General features: G+C 47.9%; 1 protein-coding gene across 4 annotated transcripts in view; it reads left to right on the top strand.

Moving 5' to 3' along the window:
- The window catches only part of TSPAN14 (tetraspanin 14), a 66,996-nt gene that overhangs the window by 12,385 nt on the left and 29,731 nt on the right, over window positions 1-24,880 (top strand). For 3 of the 4 annotated variants that reach the window (XM_030940294.1, XM_010387309.2, XM_030940295.1), the window contains one exon: window positions 21,653-21,750. In XM_030940294.1, coding sequence (XP_030796154.1) covers window positions 21,670-21,750 — 81 coding nt within the window. In that variant the 5' untranslated portion in view covers window positions 21,653-21,669. Of the gene's footprint in view, window positions 1-6,401; window positions 6,422-21,652; window positions 21,751-24,880 lie in introns of those variants that run through there. The other variant, XM_030940293.1, reaches the window with a different exon arrangement.

Raw genomic sequence — 24,880 nt, 5'->3', positions numbered from 1 at the left:
CCTCAGCCCCAGATAGGGTTGCACCTTGGAGTGTCCTCATTTTATTTTATTTTTTGACATGGAATCTTGCTCTGTTGCCCAGGCTGGAGTGCAGTGGCATGCGTATGGTTTAGTGTAGCCCTGGCCTCCCAGGCTCAAGTGATTTTCCTGCCTCAACTTTCCCAGTAGCTGAGACCACAGGCACGTACCACCATGCGCGACTAATTTTTAAAAATTTTTCATAGAGACAGGCTCTTGCTATGTTGCCTTGGCTGTTCTCGAACTCATCATCTGGGTTCAAGCTGTCCACCGCAGACTCCCGAAGCACTAGGATTATAGGTGTGAGTCACAGCACCCAGCCCTTATTTTAGCAAATGTTGTAACACCTACAGGACTCAAAGCAAAAAGTGCTGGTGCTCACCGTGAAAGGCGTTGAAACACAGATGCCACTTAGCGGGGGTGGGGTATGTTAACAGAAAAACCAAAGTCTCTAAAATATTTTGAAGAGGTTTATTCCAATCCAGTGAGTGTCTGTGGCCCGGGAAAAGCACAGTAGTCTCAAGAGGTCCAGGGAAAGGGAGCCTGAGGCTGTCGGATTACAGTTTTGTTTTATACATTTTAAGGAGGCAAAAGTTACAGGCAAAGGCATAAGTCAGTATATGGAAGATATGCATTGGTTAAGCCCAGAAAGGTGGGATATCGTGAAACGGGCTTACAGGTCATAGGTGCGTTCAGAGATTCTTTTTTTTTTTTTTTTGTAGACGGAGTCTTGCTCTGTCGCCCAGGCTGGAGTGCAGTGGCCAAATCTTCAGCTCACTGCAATCTCCGCCTCCCGGGTTCACGCCATTCTCCTGCCTCAGCCTCCCGAGCAGCTGGGACTACAGGTGCCCGCCACCTCGCTCGGCTAGTTTTTTGTATTTTTAGTAGAGACGGGGTTTCACCGTGTTAGCCAGGATGGCCTCGATCTCCTGACCTTGTGATCCGCCCGCCTCGGCCTCCCAAAGTGCTGGGATTACAGGCTTGAGCCACCGCGCCCGGCCGAGATTCTTTAGTTTGCAATTAGTTAAAGGAGTAAAGCTTTGTCCAAAAACTTAGAGTCAGCAGAAAGGACTGGTAAATAAGGAAGTCCATTAACCAATACACTGGGTTACAGCAGTGGGGTGAGTGACTTAACCCTTGTCTGGCATGGCCTTTGATCCTCTTTATATTTCGATATCTTATTGTCACAAAGAGTCTTGTTTCTTAGTCTTAATGATCTCTATTTTAATATTAATGATGGTCAGTTGTTGTGTCTAAATCCCGAAATGGAGGAGGTATGTAATGAGGCCTTTCCAACCTCCCCTTCTCGTTGTGGCCAAGAGCCGTTTTTCAGGTTTCTCTGGGGTCCTCGTGGCCAAGAGGGTCTGTTTAGTTGGTTATGGGGCTTAGAATTTTATTTTTAGTTTACAGGTTGTTGGACCCAAACAAGACTGGGAAAGTCACGATTGAGGCAGCTCAGTATATTCTTTCTGGGAAAAACACATGAATGTAGAAGCTGGGGTTTGAATTTTGGCTTACTGGGTGACCTTGGCGGGTCACTTCCTGGGGTGCAGATTCTGACTGGAAAATGGAAGTGTTGCTTAGAGGAACTCCGGGAACATTTTAGCTGTAACCCTTGGAGTTCTGTGAATCTAACTCCAAAATGGTTGGTCACAACCTGGAATCTCTCTTGCCAACTCAGGATCCTTTGGAAGAAAATGTCATCAGATGGAATGAACAAAGGACCCCTCTTTTCCTGGGCGTTTCTTCCTCAGGTTCTTGATCGGTGGTGATGATCACCTCAAAAGGTGCCCGTAGTTTTCAAATGGAAACCGATCCACCCGGAGCCCAGACACACACTCCCAGTTCTCAGGTGCTGAGTGTGGCCCCTGGAGCTCACTGATGAGTAGTCTTACCTTGGACCTTGCCTTGGCTTTTCTTGGAAATGGCACATTACTTTTGTTTATTAGTGTAGCCCCTCTCTTGTGAAGTGGAATCCAGGGAGAGGGAAGTAAAGCTTTTAATTTTACCTCTTGCCAAAGTGAGGCCAAGCTCTTAAATGTAAAAACAAACTTGTTAAAAGTAAAAACGAAAACAATATCCCCATGCCTCTTTGGGGGTGGAGACTCGGTTTAAATTTTGCCTCTATTTTGTTAACAGGTTCTAGGAGACAAAATGTTCTTTTCCTGGTAACCTTTCAGGCTGTGTTTCTGGCCCTTTATCTGCCTTTCCTGGCCCAGACTCCATCCTCTGGGCCCGCCAGCCCTAATGAGCACTGCGTGCCAGGCCCCCCTGTGCCTGCTGCCCGTCTGACTTCCTCCCATTGTCTTCAGGGTACAGCCTGTGTCACTACTGCTGTAGGCTGTGTTTCTGCTGGGCACGACATAGGAGGGCGGTAGTCTTGGAAGAGGCAGGTCTCTATCATTTGGTTAGAGTAGCTTTTACAGCTGAGAAATGGGAATAAAAATAATCTGTGAGAATCCAGTGGGATGCACCAAAATCCCGAACAAATCCCAAAATTAAAGCATTCCTCCAGGGAAGCTGATTGCATCCTCGCAAATCAAGCACAATAAAGATGGGTGGCTTTCTTCCCATGACTTGCTTGAATGGTTGTTTTCCTTCTGTGTGTCAGTGTTACATCCTTACTATTCAAAGTGCCATCCACAGACCTGCTGATAGGCAGGGTGGGCATCACCTGGGAGCTTACTGAGCTGTAGAACCTTGAGGGCCTCCATCCAGATCAGCTGAATCAGAATTTGCATTGTTAACAAGGTGACCCAAGTGATTCGAATGCTTTTTAAATTTTTATTTTTTATTTTTTGTGAGATAGGGTCTGACTCTGCACTCAGTGGTACAATTAAGGCTCACTACAACCTTGACCTCCTGGATTCAAGCAGTCCGCCAAAGTGCTGGGATTACAGGCCCAAGCCACCGTGCCTGGCCTGAATGCACTTTCATGTTTGAGAAGCATAGCTTCAGCCAGCTGCACTGTCATGCTTGGGACTTTGCTTTGTTAGTCTGTTTCGTGGTTTTGCAGTCTTTACCCGCTTGCTTTCCTGAAAGTTGCCGACTTTAAATAGGTTCACCAGCCTTGGCTCTGCAGTCCTTCCCCTCTGGGTGTGCAGTGTACAGCAGTTATTCCTCGGTGCTGGCGATGTCTTGGGAATGGAGCTAGATCGAGAAAGCCCCCTTGGCCCACAGCCCTGCTGTCGAGGTTATCTTTGGGGCATGGGGGTGGGGGTGGGGGTGGGGGATAACTGGAGCCCTCCTGGGTGAAAGGGCAGCCCTGAGCCACCCTGGCCATCTGGTGCCACTTGCCCCGCCCTGTTCCAGCTGGAGAACAGGATCAGAATCAGGTCATAAATGTTTGCTTTTGGAAGAAACACAAAGCATTTTCTATAAAGATGTTTTGGTGTATGTTGAAGATAAATAAATAGTCCAGAAGAGGGACTGTAAATTTGTATTTTATAGTAGTTTTGCAGCAGAAAACAGTTTGAGGTGGCTCTCCTGATTTCACTGTACTGCCTGCACAACCCCTGCATTCTGGCGAAGGTTGGGGCTTTGTGGGGAGGAGCTTGCGTCCCTGGGAATGAGACCCTGACTCTCCTGCTTAGCTACCCAAGGGGCCCCCTGCCTTTCTAGCTCTGTTTTAGGGGATGATCTGCTTTCTCCTGACTCTTGATTTCCTCTCAGCCTTTTCCAGTAGTTTCTCACCATTGATTTGCAGTTTAAAAAATTCTGCCCCTGCTTCCTCCTCTCTTTTGACATTCACAAGGCACACTTAGTTTTATTTTTCCCCACTGGGCTTCACTTTTCATGGCTTCTTTGGAAAGGATTTTTGTTTGTTTGTTTTGTTTTAGCTCTGTAAATCTTTTTCCCCTGGGCTGGGGGAGACAGGCCTGGGGTGGGCTGGAAAGTGTCCCATCCTAGACTCAGAAATTTACCAGTTTGCCATCCTTTGAGGTGGGGTTTTTGTCTTAAAACACAGTACGGTTGTCCCTTGGTGTCCTGTCTCCAAGGGAGATTGGTTTTAGCCCCCGCACTTAGTAGTATTTGCATATAACCTATGTACTTCCTCCCATATACTTTAAATCATCTCTAGATTACTTATAATAACTCATATAGTGTAAATGCAATGTAAGTATTATATAATTTAAAGCATTTGTACTTTTTCTTTTTTTCTTTTTTGAGACAGAGTCTTGCTCTGTTGCCCAGGCTGGTGAGCAATGGCGCATTCTCAGCTCACTGCAACCTCCGCCTTCCAGATTCAAGCAATTCTCTTGTCTCAGCTTCCTGAGTAGCTGAGACTATAGGCGTGCGCCACCAGGCCCAGCTAATTTTTCTGTTTTTATTAGAGACGGGGTTTCACTTAGGTGATGTTGAACATTAGGTTGGTGTTGAACTTCTGACCTCAGGTGATCCACTCACCTCGGCCTCCCAAAGTGTTGGGATTACAGGTATGAACCGCTGTGCCCAGCCTTTCCTGAATATTTTTGATCCTGGTTACTTGAATCTGTGGATGTGGAACCTGTGGATATATGGAAGACTGACAGTATATTCTAGCTGACTGTGCAATTTTGTATACAAAGATTTTTAAGCATCTTACAGCCATAATCTTTATGCCTTTCAGGCTTGGAAACATAGAGCATGAGGAGTAAATATAATTATAAACTCTCTTATGTAGTGTCTTTGTGACCTGTACAAAGAGAATACTTCAAATCTGCATTAGGCATGTAGGTCAAATCCCTGCAGCCTACTGGAACAGCTCCTATAACAGCCAGCCTTTAAAGACCCAGTTATTGGAGCAAAGTTTATTTCTCCCCAGGAACGGGCCACTCATCATTTGGAAAATGTGGTGTTCAGGACTGGTTCCCTCCCTGACGGTGTCAGCCCTGCAAGGATGACCATGCTGGTTTTGTCTTGGTATCATCATGCAGGTCCCAGCCTGGAGCTGGGGATACACTGAAGGCTCTGTTAATCATCTTCATTGGAGGGTCAGTCTCAGGGTGAGAGAGTTGCCTGCTGCCAGGTTGGGTTGTAGTGTGTTCCTCCCTATTTTCAGGCACAGCTCTCGATCCCAAACTGGGGAGCTTCTAAATGTGCTGCCCTCATCTAGTACACATTTAAAACAGCTGCTCTAGGGAGCATTTCCTGACCAGCTTGTCACCACCACCACCACCACCACCACCTCCTCCTCCTCTCTGCCCTCCAGCACCTATTTGACTGCATTTAGTGAAGGCAGTCATATTCTGAGTCCCCTGAGTCAGGCACAGTTCCCACTCTGAGTTGGAGTTGGTCTCCACGGCCTCATTCTGGGTGTCTTGCATGCAGCAGTGCCCTGAACATGTAGAAACAAGTCTTCAGGTGCTTGTCTCCCACAGCAAAAGCCTTTTCACCCCATGGGCTTGGCAAGCGAGCCTGTGCACTGATGGATTGCTAGGTGGGTTGCTTCAACCTTGCTGATCTAGGGAGGCCACAGGGCCCAGCCCAGTCCTCCTGAAGTCTGGAGGCACAGCACCTTGGCATGGGTTCTTGTTCACGTTGGGAATATTAGTGTAGATTGGGCCCAGACTCTCCACATTTGTTTGCAACTGGGTGAGAAAGAGGCTCTGATGTGCTCTTACCAGGGGCATGTAAAAGGATGCTGTGTGTAGACATTTCTTGTAGACTTAGATTTTCAGAAACAGGCCTGTCATGATGATCAGGGTATGGGGCACGTGCACCAAGCTTGCCTTGGCCTGCCATCCTCCCGTGAGTGGGCAGCTTCACCTTCAATGGCAGAGGGAAGTAGGTGGCGACATCAACTTGGAAGCCAAGGTGCCAGGCCTCCTTTTGCCCAGCCATTTGAGAAGTGGGGGTAGGGTGGTTGGCAGGTGTGGGTGACCAGGCCCTGCCTCACCTGGGTGGGCAGGTGTTGCCCTGAGGCTGCTGGTGCAGTTGAATGAGCTGCCTGATGAATCATTCTGAAAATCTCTAATGGGTGCTGGGCGTGGTTGCTCATGCCTGTGGTCCCAGCACTTTGAGAGCCCGAGGCAGTAGGATGGCTTAAGCAGGAGTTTGAGACCAGCCTGGGCAACATAGGGAGACCCCATCTCCCTATGTAGCTGGGACTGCAGGTGTGCAATGAGGCGGGAAGATCACTTGAACCCAGAAGGTCAAGGCTGCAGTGACCTTCTGCACTCCAGCCTGGGTCACAGAGTGAAACTCTGTCTCAAAAACGTAAAAGTGAAAATCTCCAGTGGGGCCCAAGGCCTGAATGTGTTTTTTGCTTTTTTTTTTTTTTTTTTAAGAAGGACCACAAACTCTGTGTTTGAGTTACTTGATGCCAGTTATTTTGTAGAATCTCCCTTAATTTAAGTTTGTTTGTTGTTTCCTCATGGTTAGATGCAAGATTTGCAGTTTTGTCAGAAATACTGGAGAAATGGTGAGTCCTGGGTACATCCCCTTGGGAGGCACATGATGTGGGTCTGAGTCATTACCGGTGATACTAACAATGATCACTTGCTTATGGTGATGTCTGCTGGGTTTCTCTCCTCTAGCTTACTGTTTTGTTCTTTTGTGAGTGTCCTGTGGGGAGATACTTTGAGACTATGCAAATACAGTATGCTATTTCACATCAAACTCATCACTGGTTTTAGGACCTGTTGCAGATTCTTGGCATAGTCGGTTGTTTCTGTCATGGGTGTTGAATGCGATGATTTAATTCCATGATTCCTCCTACATTTATCATTTAACTATACGGAACTGCTGTAGCTATGTATCATTGTGCTACACAGAACTTTTCCTTCTCTCCTGTTTGTTTATCTCTGTGTGTGTATTAGAATGGGCTCATGAATTCTTGTTTTATTCAATGAGTTAAAATCCATTGTTATTATTGTTTATTTTGACACTCAGATTGTTCCAGATTTGGCCAGTGGGGGCTTTTTCAAGCTGCTGTGAATGACAGCTCTTCAAAACATGCATTTCCAGGCCTATTACAGTTCTGTTGAACTAGTCGCCATAGGATTCTGGAGGCAGCTGCTTGAGCCATTCTGCTGTCCTGTGGAGTGTGGCATCAGCTGCACCAGGCCCGTGGTTTTTAATGTGCACCTTGTGAAGTCTCCCTTTCCCCAGCCACCTGAAGATAAAAGTGTCCTGCTCTGCCTGCCTCTATGTTGGGTTTCTGGGTCAGAGTTTCTTTGAACAAAGCCTCCTGTAGTTTAAAAAATAATAAAAATAGTAAGCTTGGAAGTCACTGGACTAGGTGACCTCCATTCCAGGCCCAGTGCTTTTCCTGCTGAGGCCTCCCCTGACCCACATCCACCCACTCTGCTGCTTTCCTGGTGACAGCACTGAGGTAGACAGAGGCCTCCTCTCACCAGGTTAATGAGGAGGCCCCTCGGTGTCCTGAAACTCAGCAGATTTTGGGTTGTGGGGTTTTGGTGGTGGAAATTCACAGTGCTTCAGTCGCTAATATCAGGGATTTTACAGGATGCCAGGCACTGAGACCCTCAGGCCCATTGGAGAGCCCAGTGGAGCTCAGGGCTGGGGCCCAGCCTCTCCTGCGCCTCCGCGTGGAGGCCGTCCAGAGCTGGTGGTCAGGGGCTTGATGACCTTGGAAGCCGGGGGCCCACCTTCACCACACTGTGCCAGGGTAGTGTTTGTCACCCTGTGATAAAGTAGGGGATCCAGCCCCCCCCACCGACATTGTGCAGCTGTGTAGTGACTTCCCACAGTAAAGAGTCAAACTTCTTCACCCCAGTGAGTGGTTGCTGCCACCATGGTGTTTGTTTTTTTTTAATTACTTTTTTTTCTCTTTTGATATAATCCATAGGTTCACATGCCATGGTGTCTGATTTTGCAGTGTTTCTGGTGGCCCCTGGGTGTGGTGTTTGGGTTAATGAGGGAATGGATCAGGGATGTACATGGACAGTTCTGGCTCTAAGGGGTGAGTCAGAGAGAGCCGAGCCCCTCCTTCCACCCTCAGAGGGTGAGATTCCTTGTGGGCAGCTGAGCAGCCTGCCCTGGCCTGCCTTAGTGATTCTCTTTCCTACTGGGGCCCATTCCCTTTCATATTCGCCTGCCTCCTCCTAGGCTTCTCTCCCTGGGCCTGCCTGTTCCTTTGGCCTGTCTGTTCCTTTGGCCTGTGAATGTTCCCCAGCACCTAGTGGGCTCTAGAGACCCCCTTCTCAGATGGTAGGAATGTCCAGGCCCCAGGTGCTACTGGAGGTGCAGCAGGAACTCCACCTTCCTTGGGGGATGTGGCTGCCCTTCCCTGGGATGGGCCTGTGATCAGGTCAGAGGCCAGTTCTGGGAGCCTGAAAGGCCAAGTGGTGTTGAAGGATTGGCTTCAGAGAATGAGAGGGAAGGGGATAGCAAGGATAATTTGGGGGCATGGGGTGTAGCTCAGGATATGGGTGGTGGGTGTTGTCATTGTCAGTTGGGTCCTTAGGAAAAAGAGGGGCCAGAGGAGGGGTGGGGTTAGAGGTAGAGAGCTGGGTAAGAGACCTTCAGACCTTCCCTGTGAGGTCATGAGGAACGACCTGTGCCCTCAGGAGGGGAAGGGAGAGGAGTGAAGGGGAGGGAAGGGGAGGTATTGGAGCGGGAGGAATTTAGGAAAGCTCCTGAGTGTCTGGGTGGGTGAAGGCTTAGGGATTCCAGGTGGGGCCCCTTGGTCCATGCTCTGTCTGGTATTTGTGCCTGGTGCTTGTGTGGAAAGATGCAGATCTCTGGAACCGTCAGCAGAGTAGTGTTGGAGGGTTGTGAGGCATGTGATTATCCCATAGGAGGGGCAGACACTCCAGGGACGTCACTCCAGGGAAGCCTGGGGAACTCGCAGTGCCTCTGTGCAGGGTCAGGCCACATGGTTTGGGCCTGGCTTTCCCAACACTCAGTTCACTTTTCTCCACTGTCGTGTCATCCGGCTTCCTTCCTTTGGGGCTTCTCTCCCCTCTTCCTCCCTCATGACCTTTTATTTGTATATAAAAAATGAGCCTATTGTCTCAGAGCTTCTCAAATTTTCATCTTATTCAGGATCTTAGTGAAATGCAGATTGAAGGGAATTGAGATTTCACATTTCCAGCAAGCTCCTGAAATGGGCATCATCCAAAGAGGGCAAGGCAGAATCAGGGGATGCTAAAGAACTGGAGGTAGAAGGAGACCCTTTTGGAGGGATGCAGGCGGCCATCCTCCCCGTCTGAAGGTCCCTGTGGGAGGAGCCAGGGGCCTGACTCCTTTGGGTATGGGGCTGCCAAGCACTGGCTGGAGTTTAATCTGGATCCAAGGCTCACAAACAGCTGGTTCTTGAGGGAGTTGTGTTGCAGTGATGTTTGATAGAGCTAATCTGGCAATAGGAGAGATAATGAACTTTTCTGTAAATCTAAAAGTTTTGGGCTGAGCGTGATGGCTCATGCTTATAATCCCAGCACTTAGGGAGACTGCAGAGGGAGGATCTCTTGAGCCAGGGGTTTGAGACTAGCCTGGGCAACATAGTGAAACCCTATTTCTACAAAAAAATTAAAAATTAACTTGGTGTGGTGGTATACACCTGTGGTCCCAGCTACTTGGGAGGCTGACGTGGGAGGACCATGCGAAGCTGGGAATTAAAGACCCTGTCTCTAAAAAGAGAAAAAAAGTTTTAAGTTAAAGGTCCACTCTGTTCCGAGGTGATGTTCTTTTTCTGCCCCCTTTCCCCATCCTTTTTTGTTGTTGTTGAGATAGTGTCTCGCTCTGTCACCCAGGATGGAGTGCAGTGGCGCGATTTCAGCTCACTGCAACTTCTGCCTCCTAGGTTCAAGCAGTTCTCTGCCTCAGCCTCCCAAGTAGCTGAGATTACAGGCGCCTGCCAGCACACCCGGCTAATTTTTGTATTTTCATAGAGGCAGGGTTTCACCATCTTGGCCAGGCCGGTCTTGGACTCCTGACCTTGTGATTCACCTGCCTCGGCCTCCCAAAGTGCTGGGATTACAGGCGTGAGCCATGGTGCCCGACCTCCCCATCCTTTTTATACAGTCATCCCTCCATTGTCCAAGGGTGTTTGGTTCCAGGACACACCTCCTCCACGATGCCAAAATCCATAGATGCTCAAGTTCTTAATATGAAATGGTGTAGTATTTGCATATAACCTTCACACATTCTTTCCTAAACTGTAAACCATCTCCAGATTACTTAAAAATATCTAATACAGTGTGAAAGCTGGCTGCGTGCAGGGGCTCACGCTTATAATACAAGCATGTTGGGAGGCTGAGACAGGTGGATTGCTTGAGCCCGGGGGTTCGAGTCCAGCCTGGGCAACATAGTGAGACCCTGTCTCTTCAAAAAATTTAAAAATCAGCTGGGCATGGTAACACACTCCTATAGTCCCAGCTGCTTGAGAGGCTGAGGCAGGATTGCTTGAGCCTGGGAGGTCTAGGCTGCAGTGAGCCAAGTTTGTACCATTGCACTCGAGCCTAGGCGACAGAGCAAGACCCTGTCTCAAAAACAAAAGTAAATGCTGTGAAAATAGTTGTTTACTGTATTTTTTTTTTTTTTTTTTTTTTTTGAGACGGAGTCTTACTCTGTTGCCCAGGCTATAGTGCAGTGGCGTGATACCGGCTCACTGCAAGCTCTGCCTCCCAGATTCACGCCATTCTCCTGCCTCAGCCTCCCGAGTAGCTGGGGCTACAGGCACCTGCCACCACACCTGGCTAATTTTTTGTGCTTTTAGTAGAGACGGGGTTTCACCATGTTAGCCAGGATGGTCTCGATCTCCTGAGCCCGTGATCCACCTGCTTCAGCTTCCCAAAGTGCTGGGATTGCAGGCGGTTTTACTGTATTTTTTACTTGTGTCTTTTTTTTTTCCCCCAAATATTTTTCATTCCCAGTTGGCTGAATCCATGGATACAGAACTGTGGTTGCAGAAGGCTGCCTGTATTAAATCTCACAATTTCTATAGGTCAGAGGTCCAAGCCCAGCATAGCTCAACTTATTCCCTCCTTAGGGTCTCACAAAGCCCAAATCAAATTGTTGGCAGGGCTGTGCTCCTCTCTGGAGGCTCCAGGAAGAATCCACTTCCAGGCTCATTCAGGTTTTCAGCAGAGTGCAGTTTCTTGCTACAGTAGGACTGAGTCCTTGCTGACTATCAGCCAGGGCTACTCTTAGCCTTTAGAGCCCCTCACTGGTCCTTGCATGTGGCCCCTCTACTCAGATCCAGCAACAGTGCATCACATCCTGTTGCTGCTTCTCTGCTTTCCTCTTCTGCCCTCAGCTGGGAGGAAGCTGTGCTTTTAAGGGCTCATGTAATTACATTGGATTGCTCAGATGATGCCCCTATGTTAAGATCAGTTGATTAGTAACCTTAATTACATGTGCCAAGTCTCTTTTGCCCTTTCTTTTGTGTAATAATAGACTATACTTCCTGATTTTTTCACTTTGCTAAATAAAAAGGTGGCAATTAAAAATACTTTGAAATCTTCCTAGAGGTCTTCTGAGTACAAAATAGTGGTCTGAGTAGACACATCTGATTTTGCTTTCTCCTAAAACCCCACATAAGATAAAGGGAGTTGTAAAAAAGAAATCAATGCATGAGGACAGGGAGAATGAGAAATAAAACAACAGCAAGAAAAATTTTGCAAGCAAAGAGTACATGAATGATTCGGTTTATAATGTAGGAGTGGAAGGCATGAGACTTTTTGGTGGGGGGAGGGGAACATGGGCATCAGAGGTTGCTGAGTACAAGAATAGTTTGAAAGCAGCTGATGCAGTTATATCCTTCGATCCCTTTCCTTCCACCATGATGCTGGGTGTTGGCCTCTCCGACTTTAGCTGCCTGTTGCACATTTCTGCAGAAGGAAAAACCAAGGGCCTAGGAGCCTCCAGGTATTCTTGGGAGTTAATATAGAGACCACATCCATTCTCTAGCCTTCTAACCCCTTTTAGCTTCTAGAACATTGACAGCCAGGCCCTTACAGATGAAAAGGGTCTTCACTGTGGAATCTAACCAGCCCAAGATGGGAAAACAATACAAATGATGCTCACAGCAAGGATTTCCCAGCAAATGACCCAACCAGATCATCCGAGACAGAAACTTAGCTGCCCAGGGACTCAGAGCTTCCAGTTAGTTCCTGAGTCATTCATTCTTAGTCATGAGGACTGCCAGGTATTACTAGATGGCTAAAGAAAGTGCCTAATGGAGGAAAGCAAAACAAATGAGAAAAAGCAATTTGAAAGGAAGTCTATTTAGAGGAAAGAACATTTTGAAAAAAATTTTTATATCCATGAAATAAGAACAGGATACAATAAAAAGGAACAGTTAGAAAACAAAGTTATCTGAAAATTAAAAAAAAAAATAAGGGCAGAGCAAAAATATCAGTAGTATTATTAGAAAATAAAGTTCAGGGAGTCTTTCAGAAAATAGAACAAACAGATGAGGAGATGAATAATAAGTAAGGCCGAAAAGTTAAGAAAATTAAAGCATCAGCCAGGCTTCCCACATCAATTGATGGGAGCTAACCGAAAGGGAAAACAGAAGAATGCAAGTGGCAAAATCATTGAGGAAAATATTGCCTGAAATAGGTTATTAGCTTCTCTATGGAGGGGCCTATGGAATGTTGAGCCAAGTAGATGAAGGCAGACCCAAACTAGTACCTTCAAATGTCAATATGCTTGGGAGAAAGGGGTGATACACAAGTTACACAGAGAAAGAAACAGATCATGTAAGGAGATTAGAAATCTGAGTGGTTTGGGGCTTCTCGATACATCTGAATATAGGAGGTGGGAGAGTGATGCCTTCATCATGCTTAATGAAATTGATCCCCAGCCTGGAACTCTGCACACAGCCAAACTCATTCAAGAGTGAAGGTATCCTGTTATCCCAGCACTTTGGGAGGCCGAGGCAGGCGGATCACTTGAGACCAGGAGAGTGCGAGACCAGCCTGGCCACCGTGGCAAAACCCTGTCTCCATTAAGAATGTAAACATTAACTGGGCGTGGTGGTGCATGCCTGTATCCTAGCTACTCCAGAGGCTGAGGCAGGAGAATCTCTGGAACCCAGAAGGCAGAGGTTTCAGTGAGCTGAGGTTGCACCAGGGCACTCTAGCCAGGGTGAAGGAGTAAGACTCTGTCTCAAAAAAAAAAAAAAAAAAAAAAAAATGAAGGTAGAATAAAAATGTTTCAGACATACTGGATGTGAAAAACTTGCCTTTCGCATTGAAGGATTTCTCCATGAAGGTGAGCAAAGACCGGATCTCCTTTAGGATGTATCCCAAAAGATGTAAAGGGAATTCTGTGCATTGGTCCAGATGGAAGGACCTCCGAAGGCCCCAGGAGAATTTCTTTTTGAAGAAGAAATACGAATAAAACATCAGATGTGAAAAAACTCACTGAGAGTAGATTTAGACAACTGATATCAAATTTTCGGTTAAATATTGATAAATTCATAGAAAATTAAGCAAAACAAGAAGTTGTACGGGAAAAGAAATGAAATCATGTGTTATCTTGCTCACTCTGATAGCTCACATGGTCATAATAAGATCAGCTATGAAAATTACTCCAGCCAGCACTGCAGTTAAATCAGTGGAGATTGGAAAGGACAAGCGTGAAGGGTAGCTTGCAGGGAGAGGGATTTGTGGGGAGTAAAGGGTTAAGTCCTCCTCTTCCAAGGTAGAAGGTGGAATGCTAAAACTGAAAAGTTGGTGAATAATACAAAATGGTGCGATCTCGGCTCACTGCAACCTCTGTCTCCCGGGTTCAAGCGATTCTCCTGCCTCAGCCTCCCAATTAGCTGGGATTACAGGTATGGGCCACCACGCCTGGCTAATTTTTTTTTTTGACACGGAGTCTCTCTGTGTCGCCCAAACTGGAGTGCAGTGGCACAATAGTGACTCACTGCAAACTCCGCCTCTTGGGTTCACGTCATTCTCCTGTCTTGGGTTCACGTCATTCTCCTGCCCCAGTCTCCCGAGTAACTGGGACTACAGGCACCCGCCACCATGCCTGGCTAATTTTCTGTATTTTTAGTAGAGATGAGGTTTCACCATGTTAGCCAGGATGGCCTCAATCTCCTGACCTCGTGATCTGCCCGCCTCGGCCTCCCAAAGTGCTGGGATTACAGGCATGAGCCACTGTGCCCAGCCGGCTAATTTTGTATTTTTAGTAGAGACAGGGTTTCTCCATGTTGGTCAGGATGATCTTGAACTCCCGACCTTAGGTGATCCGCCCGCCTCAGCCTCCCAATGCTGGGATTACAGGCATGAGCCACCGCGCCCAGCCTATATGCAGACATTTCTAAGAGATATTTGGGTGTAAACATCAAGAGTCAGCTAGAAGTTGCAAGTGTCACCTAGAAAGGGAAAACCTGACCTAAGGGCTGGGATCTGCTATTTTCTCAACACGGTTTTTACAGTAGTTGATTCTTAGATTATGTGCAGTTATGATTTTGAAAAATGAAAAGAAAAAAATCTACAATGCACGGCATGTGATGGAGGACATATTTCACAAAACTCATTTTAATTTTTTTGAGATGGAGTCTCGCTCTGTGGCTTAGGCTAGAGTGCACTGGCGCAATCTTGGCTCACTGCAACCTCCGCTTCCTAAGTTCAAGCAATTCTCCTGCCTCAGCCTCCCGAGTAGCTGGGATTACAGGCGCCCATCCCCACACCCAGCTAATTTTCTGTATTCTTAGTAGAAACAGGGTTTAGTTATGTTGGCCAGGCTGGTCTCAAACTCCTGACCTCAAGTGATCCGCCTGCCTCAGCCTCCCAGAGTGCTGGGATTATAGGCATGAGCCACTGCGCCCGGCCTCCACAGAACTCATTTTAGTTGTGCATGTGAGTGTGTGTGTGCACTGGATTGACTTTTGTTAAATGTATTTCTTTGTGTGGGTCATGATAAGATTTGAAAACTCTTGTTTAGTGGTTTCTCATTGTCAGTTCACTTTTCTTTTCCTTTTTTTTTTGAGATGGAGTTTTCGCTCTTGTTGCCCAGGCTGGAGTGCAATGGCGCGATCTTGGCTTACTGCAATCCCCGCCTCTCTGGTTCAAGTGATTCTCCTGCTCAGCTTCCTGAGTAGCTGGTATTACAGGCGTGAGCCACCACGCCTGGCTAATTTTGTATTTTTAGTAGAGATGGGGTTTCACCATGTTGGTCAGGCTGGTCTTGAACTCCTGACCCCAGGTGATCCATCTGCCTCAGCGTCCCAAAATGCTGGGATTAATAGGCGTGAGCCACTGCTCCCAGCCAGCCGGTTCACTTTTCATAATTCTGAATTGTTGAGATATTTTACAGTTGAGAATGTGCTACTTTTTTAATTTAAAGAAGGGCAGGAGGTAGGAATGTTACAGGTGAGTACAACACTGAAGCCGAGCCCTGTTTATAATGACTGCCAGCCTTATCATATTGTAGCCAGCATTCTCCTCCCTAGCAGGGGCACCCCCCAATCAACAGTGACCCCATTTTCATTTATAATACAAAAGTAGTAATGGTAAGTGTGACGCTGGAAACCTTTTTGGAAAATCACTTGTAAGTCCACCACCACTCCATGCAGCCATTTTCATGCTCTTAACGTTCCACTTTGGCCTTTAAGCACATGCTTACAAATTGTCCCATAATTGCAAACCATTAGGTTCATGTTTCACTTAATGCATATTCTTTTTCTGGAGGCAAATTTTTAGTCATGAGTTTACTGATTAAGGGTGTGACCGCCGGGCGCGGTGGCTCAAGCCTGTAATCCCAGCACTTTGGGAGGCCGAGACGGGCGGATCACGAGGTCAGGAGATCGAGACCATCCTGGCTAACACAGTGAAACCCCGTCTCTACTGAAAAATACAAAAAAACTAGCCAGGCGTGGCGGCGGGCGCCTGTAGTCCCAGCTACTCGGGAAGCTGAGGCAGGAGAATGGCGTAAACCCGGGAGGCAGAGCTTGCAGTGAGCTGAGATCCGGCCACTGCACTCCAGCCTGGGCGACACAGCGAGACTCCGTCTCAAAAAAAAAAAAAAAAAGGGTATGACTTTTTTTTTTTTTGGTGGTAAATGTTACCATGTTGCTACCAAATGGTAGTAACACCGTTTCGTCTGCTACTAGCAAGGAATAAATGTTTTGCCACAATAGTAGTGGCAATTTTGTTAAATTAAAAAGTGTAAAGTAGGCCGGGTGTGGTGGCTCACGCCTATAATCCCAGCACTTTGGGAGGCTGAGATGGGCGGATCACCCAAGGTCAGGAGTTCGAGATCAGCCTGGCCAACATGGCGAAACCCCTGTCTACTAAAAATACAAAAGTTAGTTGGACACGGTGGCGGTCACCTATAATCTCAGCTACTCAGTGGGCTGAGGCAGGAGAATCACTTGAACCCGGGAGGCGGAGGTTGCAGTGAGCCGAGATCCCGCCATTGCACTCCAGCCTGGGAAACAAGAGCGAAACTCCATCTCAAAAAAAAAAAAAGTATAAAATAGGCCAGGCATGGTGACTCATGCCTGTAATCTCAGCACTTTGGAAGGCCGAGGTGGGTGGATCGCTTTGGGCTCAGGAGTTCAGGAACAGCCCGGGCAATATGACGAAACCCCTACGAAAAATAAAAAAATTAGCTGGGCCTGGTTGGCATGCGCCTGTGGTCCCAGCTACTCCAGAGGCTGAGGCTGGAGAACCACTTGAACCAGGGAGGTGGAGGTTGCAGTGAGCTGTGATTGCGCCATTGCACTTCAGCTTGGGCAACAGAGCAGGACTCGTTTCAAAAAAAAAAAAAAAAGCGTGAAACAGTATGTCTGGATTGTCTTTAAGTTTTATTTCTCGTGACATTGAATATTTTTCCTTTTTTTTTTTTTTTAAAAGACTGGGTCTTGCTCCGTCATCCAGACTGGAGTGCAGTGGTGTGATCACTGTTCATCACAGCCTTGACCTCCTGGGCTCAAGCGATCCTCCTACCTCAGCCTCCCAAGTAGCTGGGACTTCAGACACCACACCCAGCTAATTTTTGTACTTTTTGTAGAGATGGTGTTTGGCCATGTTGCGCAGGCTTATTTTTCCATTGGTTATATTATTCTTCCCTTTGTTATGTTATTCTTTCCTTTGTGTATGATGTTCATATCCTTTGTTCATTTGTATACAACGGGAGTCTTTTTGAAGTATGAGTCTCTCTATAGGTTGCGGATATTTACTCTGTCGTAATTTTTTCAGCTGCAGATACCATTTGTGTTTCCGTTTTTATTGTTACTTTTAATCATGGGGATTTTTTAGACTTGTTATCTGTTCAGGCTTGGTAGTGCTGTGCTTTAAATTGTTTTTTCCTGTTGCCTCAAAAGTTGAAGGAGGGTAAAATAGAATTGAAAACCCTGTTGTCTGGGTGTGGTGTTTGCGTGCATGTGCGTATGCCCTTTAAATCTGTAAATTGTTATTTGCTTGTTATTTAACTCCCCTCAAGTTGCTAACCAGTTATCTCACCACTGTTAAACAATTCTCCCTCTGCCGCATTTTGAAAAGTTGGTATTTTGATAAACATGTGCCTCCTTCCTGCCACACTGATGCTTTATTTTCTATCACGTTCTTAGAGTTGAGACAGTTTGAGATCTTAATTTTTTTTTTCTGTGCACACAAAATAGCTTTTGGAGATTCTTCCTCTGCTGGAATGGTACTTCACATTTGTGAAAAGTTTACCCATCTCTACTTTTAGGAAGATTCTTAGTCGTGCATGTGTGTCTGTGTGTGTGTGTGTGTGTGTGTAAGATAAATGGTGTTAGTGTTCATTGTGGATGCGTCTGCTCATAGAGGGCTAACTTCTGCCTTCCTTCAGTATGATGTGGTTTAGCAAATGAGGTGAGATGCTAGGGACCATGGTCATTTCGGGAATCATTTCGGGTCAGATCTGGGTTCTAGTTTCAGCACTACTGCCTTATCAGCCTTCCTGCATTTTTGCGTAAATGCACTAGTAGCTCCTTTGGTGGCTCAGGAATGCTCAGTCCTTTTTTCCTCCCTTGGGGTTCTGAAGCCTCCGAGCCACACCTGTTGTGCAGCTCCATCATTACCCTTCCACAGATAGAAGGCCACCATATACTGTGTAGGAGGATGTGGCTTAGGCTGGAGTCCAAATGAGTCTCCCATTTACCTCCCTCAGCTTAAACTGTGTGGAGACCAGGATCTGCCAGCCCCATGGAGGGTCAGGACCTGCTTTTCAACCTGCTAACCAACAGAGCAGAGAGGGACAGAGTGAGAGGTGCCTTCCCTCCCTCTCCCGAGGTTAGGTGGGTGGCAGGGGTGGGGGAGGGGGGTGAAGGAAAACTGAAATGTTTCCTTGCAACAGTTCTTGCCATAGTTTCCTCTTCTGTGGGCTGAGGATGGGGGAAAAAGTGTCACTGGGACAGCCCCACCTCTAGACCTCATGGGGTTATCCTGGGTTGTACAAAAATGGCCAAAAGTGATATAATGCTGGTGGTGCGTGTGCTCTGGGTTGTAAGTGGCACGTGTATCAGGATACGTTGTCTGAGTGTGGCACACCTCTTCCTGGATGAGAGGGGGTTTCTTCCTAGTTATTCCGCAGTGTGGCCCTGGCTAGTGTAGTTCCGAGTGTTGATGTTACCTGGGAGGGAGTGAGGGCTTGGAGTTTAGGGTGTGGCTATGAGAGTCTCTGACAGGTGTAGGTGTGGACCCCAGCATCTGAAAGCAGAATTGTTTCCTGGTTGGTCATGAGTTTTGGGTAGAAGGTGAAGCAGCAGATGGTCAGGGAAGCCAGGCACCCCATGGAGAATCCTTGCTCCAAAGTACTGGCCTCCCTGCCAGCGGCATCCCCCTGAAATGTTCCCTGTAGCCTTTCCATATTCTATGCACTTAATGGTTGCGAGCTACAGGAGACCAGGGACCATCAGGTTGAGATTCGCAAAACAGTCATTTTGCGAAGGCCCCGGGCAGGGGAGCAGAGGTGAGCCACCAACACAGACACGTTTGCTAATGAACTGGTTCTTTGTGGAGCTTTCATCAAGAAGGAAGGGGGAAGTTTGGCTTTTCTTACTGCTTCCGGAGAGTTCTTTACAGGGTTGGGTTAAATGAGGTCAAAGGAGCACTCTCTAGGATCCCAAGGCATTCGATTCCATGCCTGACCAGCCCTCCTCAGTTCCTGAGGCCCAGCTCCCTGGAGGGCACAGCCTTCTACTTTCCAGGCTCCTCTGGGAACCACGAGAAAGAGGGGGGGCAGGATTGTCTTGTCCATAAAAAGGAACAGAGTTTCTACTGCTTAGAACATTTTTCTGCCTCATAGGGTGTTTCCAGCTGAATTGACAGTTCTCTGTGAAAAATGTACTTGAGTTTTAGGTTAAAAGTTTTTTTTCATTCTATATGCATTAACCCAGTCATGGATTTATAGTTGGGTAGCCCAACCCTCCCCTGAAGGGGAAAAAAAGAACGATTAAAAAAGCCAAACCATTGACTGGGTGTGGTGGCTCGTGTAGGTAATCTCAGCAATTTGGGAGGCCCTGGAGGGAGGATTGCTTGAGGCCAGGAGTTTTAGACTAGCCTGGGCAACATAGCATAGTGAGACTGCTATCTCCACCTACACAAAACATTAGCAAACCAACCCAGTGCTGTGGGGCCCTGTAATCTGAAACAAACTGGTGAATGTTAGCTATAGCTACCATTAAGTTAGTTGCCTACAAGGAGCCCCTCTCTGTGAATCCGTGTGCTGCATCATAGCTCACAGGCCCATCTACCTTTGTAAGATCCCCAAGGGGACTGCTGCAGCCCTCGGTGCCTAAGCTGATACCTGATCTGCTGGGCATGGGTCTGCTGGCATGTCAGTATCGTGGTGGGGGCGGGGGTGGGGGACTTGTCAGAAATGCAGATTCAGGGCTCCAACGCAGACTTCCTTACCAGAACCTTGTGTTGGGGGCTGGGATCTGTATTTAGAATAAGTGATTCCGATGCTGCCAGCCAGGCCCCTCATGCCAGTGACATTAGGGGTAGGTCACTAAGAGCCCCACTTTAGTTGAGGATACTGAGGTCCCGAGAGAGCAGGGACTTGGATGGGCTGAGGTCATGTTGCTGAAGGAAGGCGCCTGTGTCTCTACCTGAGAGCTCCTTTTCTCCCTGCAGCCACTGTGTGGCCCAGACAGTTGTTTAGGCCTCGTGTGTGGCCTTGTGTCCTGTAGAGTCCTTGGGCAGCAGGTGGTTGTGTTCACACACTCATTCTTGGAGGCAAGTTTTATGGACGTGCTCTTCTGCTGGTGGGGCGGTGGTAGGGCGGGAGGTGGGGATGGGGCAGCTGGGTAGTGGTCTGCCTGTTGTTCTCCCCTGCTGGTTCCTGAGGTCATACAGAAGGAGGGGCCGGTGGATGAGTGGTGGTGTCTAGGCTGTGCCTGTCGATTCCACACCATGGGAGAGGTGGAGCGGTCACGGGTTCCATTTCCAGAGGAGTGTGGTTTCATGTCCCTTCTTGGCACTTCTTTCTGAGAACATTGCAGAGCAGCAGCCAGCCGGCCGTGGCAGCCTCACAGGAAGGGGTTTTGCAAGTAGCCACCACGTGGAAGCTGGTTTCTCACTGGCGGATGTGGGTCGGTCGCCTCCTCACCTCTAGGGTGGCCTTGTCTGCTTTCGCCTTGTGCTGTGTTACTCTCCTCACCTGGGAAGCTGGGGGGTGAGCAGGGGGCTGGCATGGGACCACTGCCCTGTGGGCCTCTGATCCTGTTCCTACCTGTCCACTTGAGGCACTCCCTCCTTTCCCACTGTTCAGCCATTGCACTGGGGGCAGGGGACCGTGGAGGACTTAGGGGTCCACCTGGATTGCCACTGGGGTTCAAAAAGGAAAGCAGTAAAAGTAGCCCAGGCCCTCAGAAAAGTCCCTCAGAAATAGCACCCTACTGCGGTAGGATCTCTGAGGTTGCTTTGGGGGTTAGACACAGATAAAAATCAGTGGCCCCACCCTTCACTCTAGTTCACAGGGTCTTCCCACGTAGGCTTTGTAGTCCAAGTTTCATGACAGCCCTGGAGGACAAAACTATGGCTATGGTCTGGGTTGAGGTGGGGGGGCAGGGTACGGGTGACAGGGGAGGGAGGGAGCAGGGGGATGGCTGCTGGCTCCAGTGGCCTTCCTCACCTCTGAGGGCTGAGCTTCAGAGGTTCTCAGAAGATGCTGCATGAATGAATATGGAGCCCTCATCTTGGCTTTTCTTCACTGGGCACAGTTGGATCATGTCCAGACCTGCCTGCACGTTCATCTCCCAAATGTGGCTCTTTGTGGTCAAGCCCCTGTTTCTTCTGTTGGCTCTGGTGGGTGGAAAGAACGTGGACTGTGAAGTCCCCTGTCCTTGGTTCCAATCCTGGGCTATCACTGCTCTCTTGTCCTTGGGCAAGTCATGTGATCTTTCTGAATGGTTTCCTAAACCAGGAAGTGAAAAAAAATCAATTCCCAGTCAAGAGGTGATGAGATCAATATTTGGGAAGGCTCCAAGCAGAATTCTTGGTACTTAAAAGACACTTAAAAAGCATCTTTCTTCCTTCTTTCAAAAATGTCCCTTATCCTTTCGTTTGTGTTTTGGAGAGCTGATTCAACCTGAGTTTTGCATTACCTATACCTGGCCTTGGTAGTAGGCCTCTGCTTGGACCGGTAAAGGGTCGTGAGGGGAAATGATCGGGAGCTTTCTGGAATCTGCCTATGAGCAGGTTTTGGGGAGAGGTTTTAAACGCTGAGCCTGTCATCTCACTAGTCACACATCTCTCCGCAGATTCTGCTTCTCAGAAGATGCACTATTATAGATACTCTAACGCCAAGGTCAGCTGCTGGTACAAGTACCTCCTTTTCAGCTACAACATCATCTTCTGGGTAAGTGGATGAGAGTGACCACATTCCCTTGTTTAGTCCTTTATTCAGTAAATTATGGTTTTCCACACTCTTAATATGCGAGACACTACGTAAAGCTCTGGGATAAGGTGGTGGGCAGGGTCAATGACCCCTACCCTCACAGAACCAGTTGCAACTGTGGGGATGGGGGAAGGCCGAAGGCCGAGGTGATTGAAAGCCAGAGTAAGGCCAACCCAGCCTTGGGGGTTCAGGAAGCCTTGAGACTCTGACCCAGATGCCTGTCTGTCTCCCTCACCTGCCCCCGTTCCGATCCTGGGAGTGCCCCAATGAGACATCAGCAGCAACGTACTTTGTGTGCATCTGACTATGAGCCAGACCCTGTTTTAGGTTCTGGGAGGTGATAGCAGACAAGGGCAATAAAGTGCTATTCTTATAGTGCTTATGTGTAACCAAGAGCCATGTTAGCCTCCTGAACAACAGGACAGTGAGGGAGATGCTCCTTAGCTAGGGTGGTCAGGGAAAGGCATTCTGTGGAGGTGACTTGTGGGCTGAAAACTGAGTACTAATGAAGAGGTGGCCAAGCAGGGATCTGGGGAAGAATGCCCCAGACAGACAGAATGGCAGCTGCAAAGGGCCTGAGGCAGGAATGAGCTTTGTGTGTGCAAAGGACAAACAGAAGGCCATGTGGCTGGAGCTGAGTAAGTGGGAGAAGGGACACAGGTAGGGACAGAGGCATGCAGGAGCCGGGTCACAAAGGATCACACGGGTCTCAATAAATAGTTGGAATTATTTTTTACTGCTTTAAATAATTATTGGAAGGCTTGTAAGTTGGGTGGTGTGATCTGATTTTGGAGTGACTGGAGAGTCACTCTGCAGAATGACCAGGTTCTGAGATGGGATTTGGGATAGAAGGGGGGTACATTTAAATTATCTCATAGCCAGCCTCAGGGAGATACCATTTCCTTTGTTGTTGACTGTCCTGGAGATGGAAGTCTTGGCCAGCCACCATCAGAGGAAGGGCTGGACCAGATGAGAGCGTGGAAAATGAGTGTGTTGACTGAGAAGAGGAGAGGTCTGAATATTGAGCCCTACGATGCTAGAGGTTGGGTCGAGGAAGCTAACTCACTCCCAAGTTAGCTGAGAGCGAGTGGTCCGAGGTAAAGGGAAGACCAGGAGATTGTGTGTTGTAGAAGCCTTTAAAGTAGAAAGGCACAGTCAACCATGGTGCAGGGAGGCGAAGAAGGATGAGGACAGAACATTGGTAATGGCTTAGACAAAGTGAAGGTTGTTGATGAACTTGATGAGACCACTGTGTGCTCTGGGTAGCGGATCGGGGTGGGTGGATAGAAACCCAGCTGGAGTTGGCTGAGGAGCCAATGGGAAGTAAAGAAGTGAAGGGAATGACTCTTGACAGTTCTTCCAAGGATGCTTGCCTTAAAGAGGAGAAGAAAAGTTGGACACTGGCTGGAGATGGTCAGGGGGTTAAGGGAGTTACAGCATGTGTTTATTGCCAGTGAGATTGGTCCAGGGAGAGGCAGACATTGATTCTGTGCAGGAGGGCCTGGGGACATGATCATGCACAGAGGCTTTTAAAACCATTAAACATAGTTTATGAATATCTGTGTGGGTGTAGGTGGAGAAAGGAGGACAGAATGAGTGGCCATGATGTCATATTTTGCTTCTACTGCAGATTTGGCATCTTCTATTGGGACTGGAACTCTTGAAAACAAGGCAGACTTACTAAGTCTTCTCAGCTTTGCAAGCTTGATTTTACAGCCTCATCTCCTGGTGATTTAGTGTGTTTGGGGATTTTCTGTCCTAGAGAAATAAGGTGAGATTCAATGGCTTGGTCTTTTAGCCCACATCTTTTCCTGTGCTCTGATAACTTTGCACCAGCAACTGCATCACTGTTCCTGAAATAGGGCATTGCTGGATATTTGATGTGGTGCTTCTGGGTCCCTCTTAATGCGGGAGTCCATGCTCCATCCTTATGATGTGTGGCTTCTCAGAGCAGCATTGTTCCCTGTCTGGAGAGCCCCTGCCCTTAACTGATGTTCCCCCTCCACCATCCTGCACCCCCAGCCAAGTATATGGTGGAGGGTCACTGGGCTAGGCAGGCAGTCTGACACTTGGACACTTGGATGCCCAGTTGTTCCCCTCTGTGGGTGTGCTGCTTGGCTTTGTGCCTCAACCTCCGACTCTCATCTTAATTTCTGCAGCTAGAGCAACACTCTCCCACTACTGCTGTAGCTGAGGGCCCTAGTATCTTCGTTTCTTCAGAGGGTTTCAGGAGAGAGTTTTTGACACCAGAGAGCTCTACTAACTTGCCTGGTAACACATTTGCTGCACTATATTCCAGTAGTGGAGCGCATGAATCCAGCATGGTAGTAAATCTGCTTGGTGGTTGAAGGGTGCTGCAGTGTTTTCCGCCTTTTGCAGATTTGGCAATGTGTGTGTTGAAAGTTAATCATTTTTCAGTTAGTGTGTGTTGGGGCAGAACAGGAAGGAACAAACAGGAACAGCCAGGAAGACCAAGCATGAGAGAGCTTGGTTGGGAAATAAGAATGGGAGGCCAAGTGCCTTGCTTAGGGGGAAGCTGCTGGACCCTCCCCACTGGGTTCCTGGTAGTGATGTGCAGTCTTCATTTGCACTGGAGCTGGCAATGTGGGGTGAGGCCTGACACTGGGGCAGCACGGCCCTCTGGGAAGCTCATGGTGTAGCAGGAGTGTGCCGGGCTGGCTCTGGGCACCCAGGGTCTCCCTGAGCTGAGTGACCTGGCTAAGCTTCAGTGTTTTCCTTGTGACGTAGCACTCTCAGCTGCCTAGTGTCTGCCTCAGGTTGCTGAAAATGTATAAAGTGGAATGCCCAAGCCTTTACCTCTTCAGATAAATTTTCTTTTTTTAAAATGGAGAAAATATAAAAGTAGGATAATAAAATGAGCTCTATGTTCCCACCATCTAGCTTATTTGGTTTGTATCTCCCTGCCCAACCCTTTGGATTATTTTGAAGCAAAGCCCAGGTAGATGATTTTGCACAGTGTTTTTATTTGTATTTTGTTTAATGAATTAACAGTGAGCAGTGGTGCGGAAGGATTGCACATGCTGATGGTGGACACTGGGCTCAGCAGGCAAGTTTCAACGTGCAGAAGGCA

This window comes from Rhinopithecus roxellana, chromosome 11 (assembly GCF_007565055.1).
Source record: "Rhinopithecus roxellana isolate Shanxi Qingling chromosome 11, ASM756505v1, whole genome shotgun sequence".
NCBI classification, from domain to species: domain Eukaryota; kingdom Metazoa; phylum Chordata; class Mammalia; order Primates; family Cercopithecidae; genus Rhinopithecus; species Rhinopithecus roxellana.
This window is presented reverse-complemented; position numbering and strand designations above follow the sequence as displayed.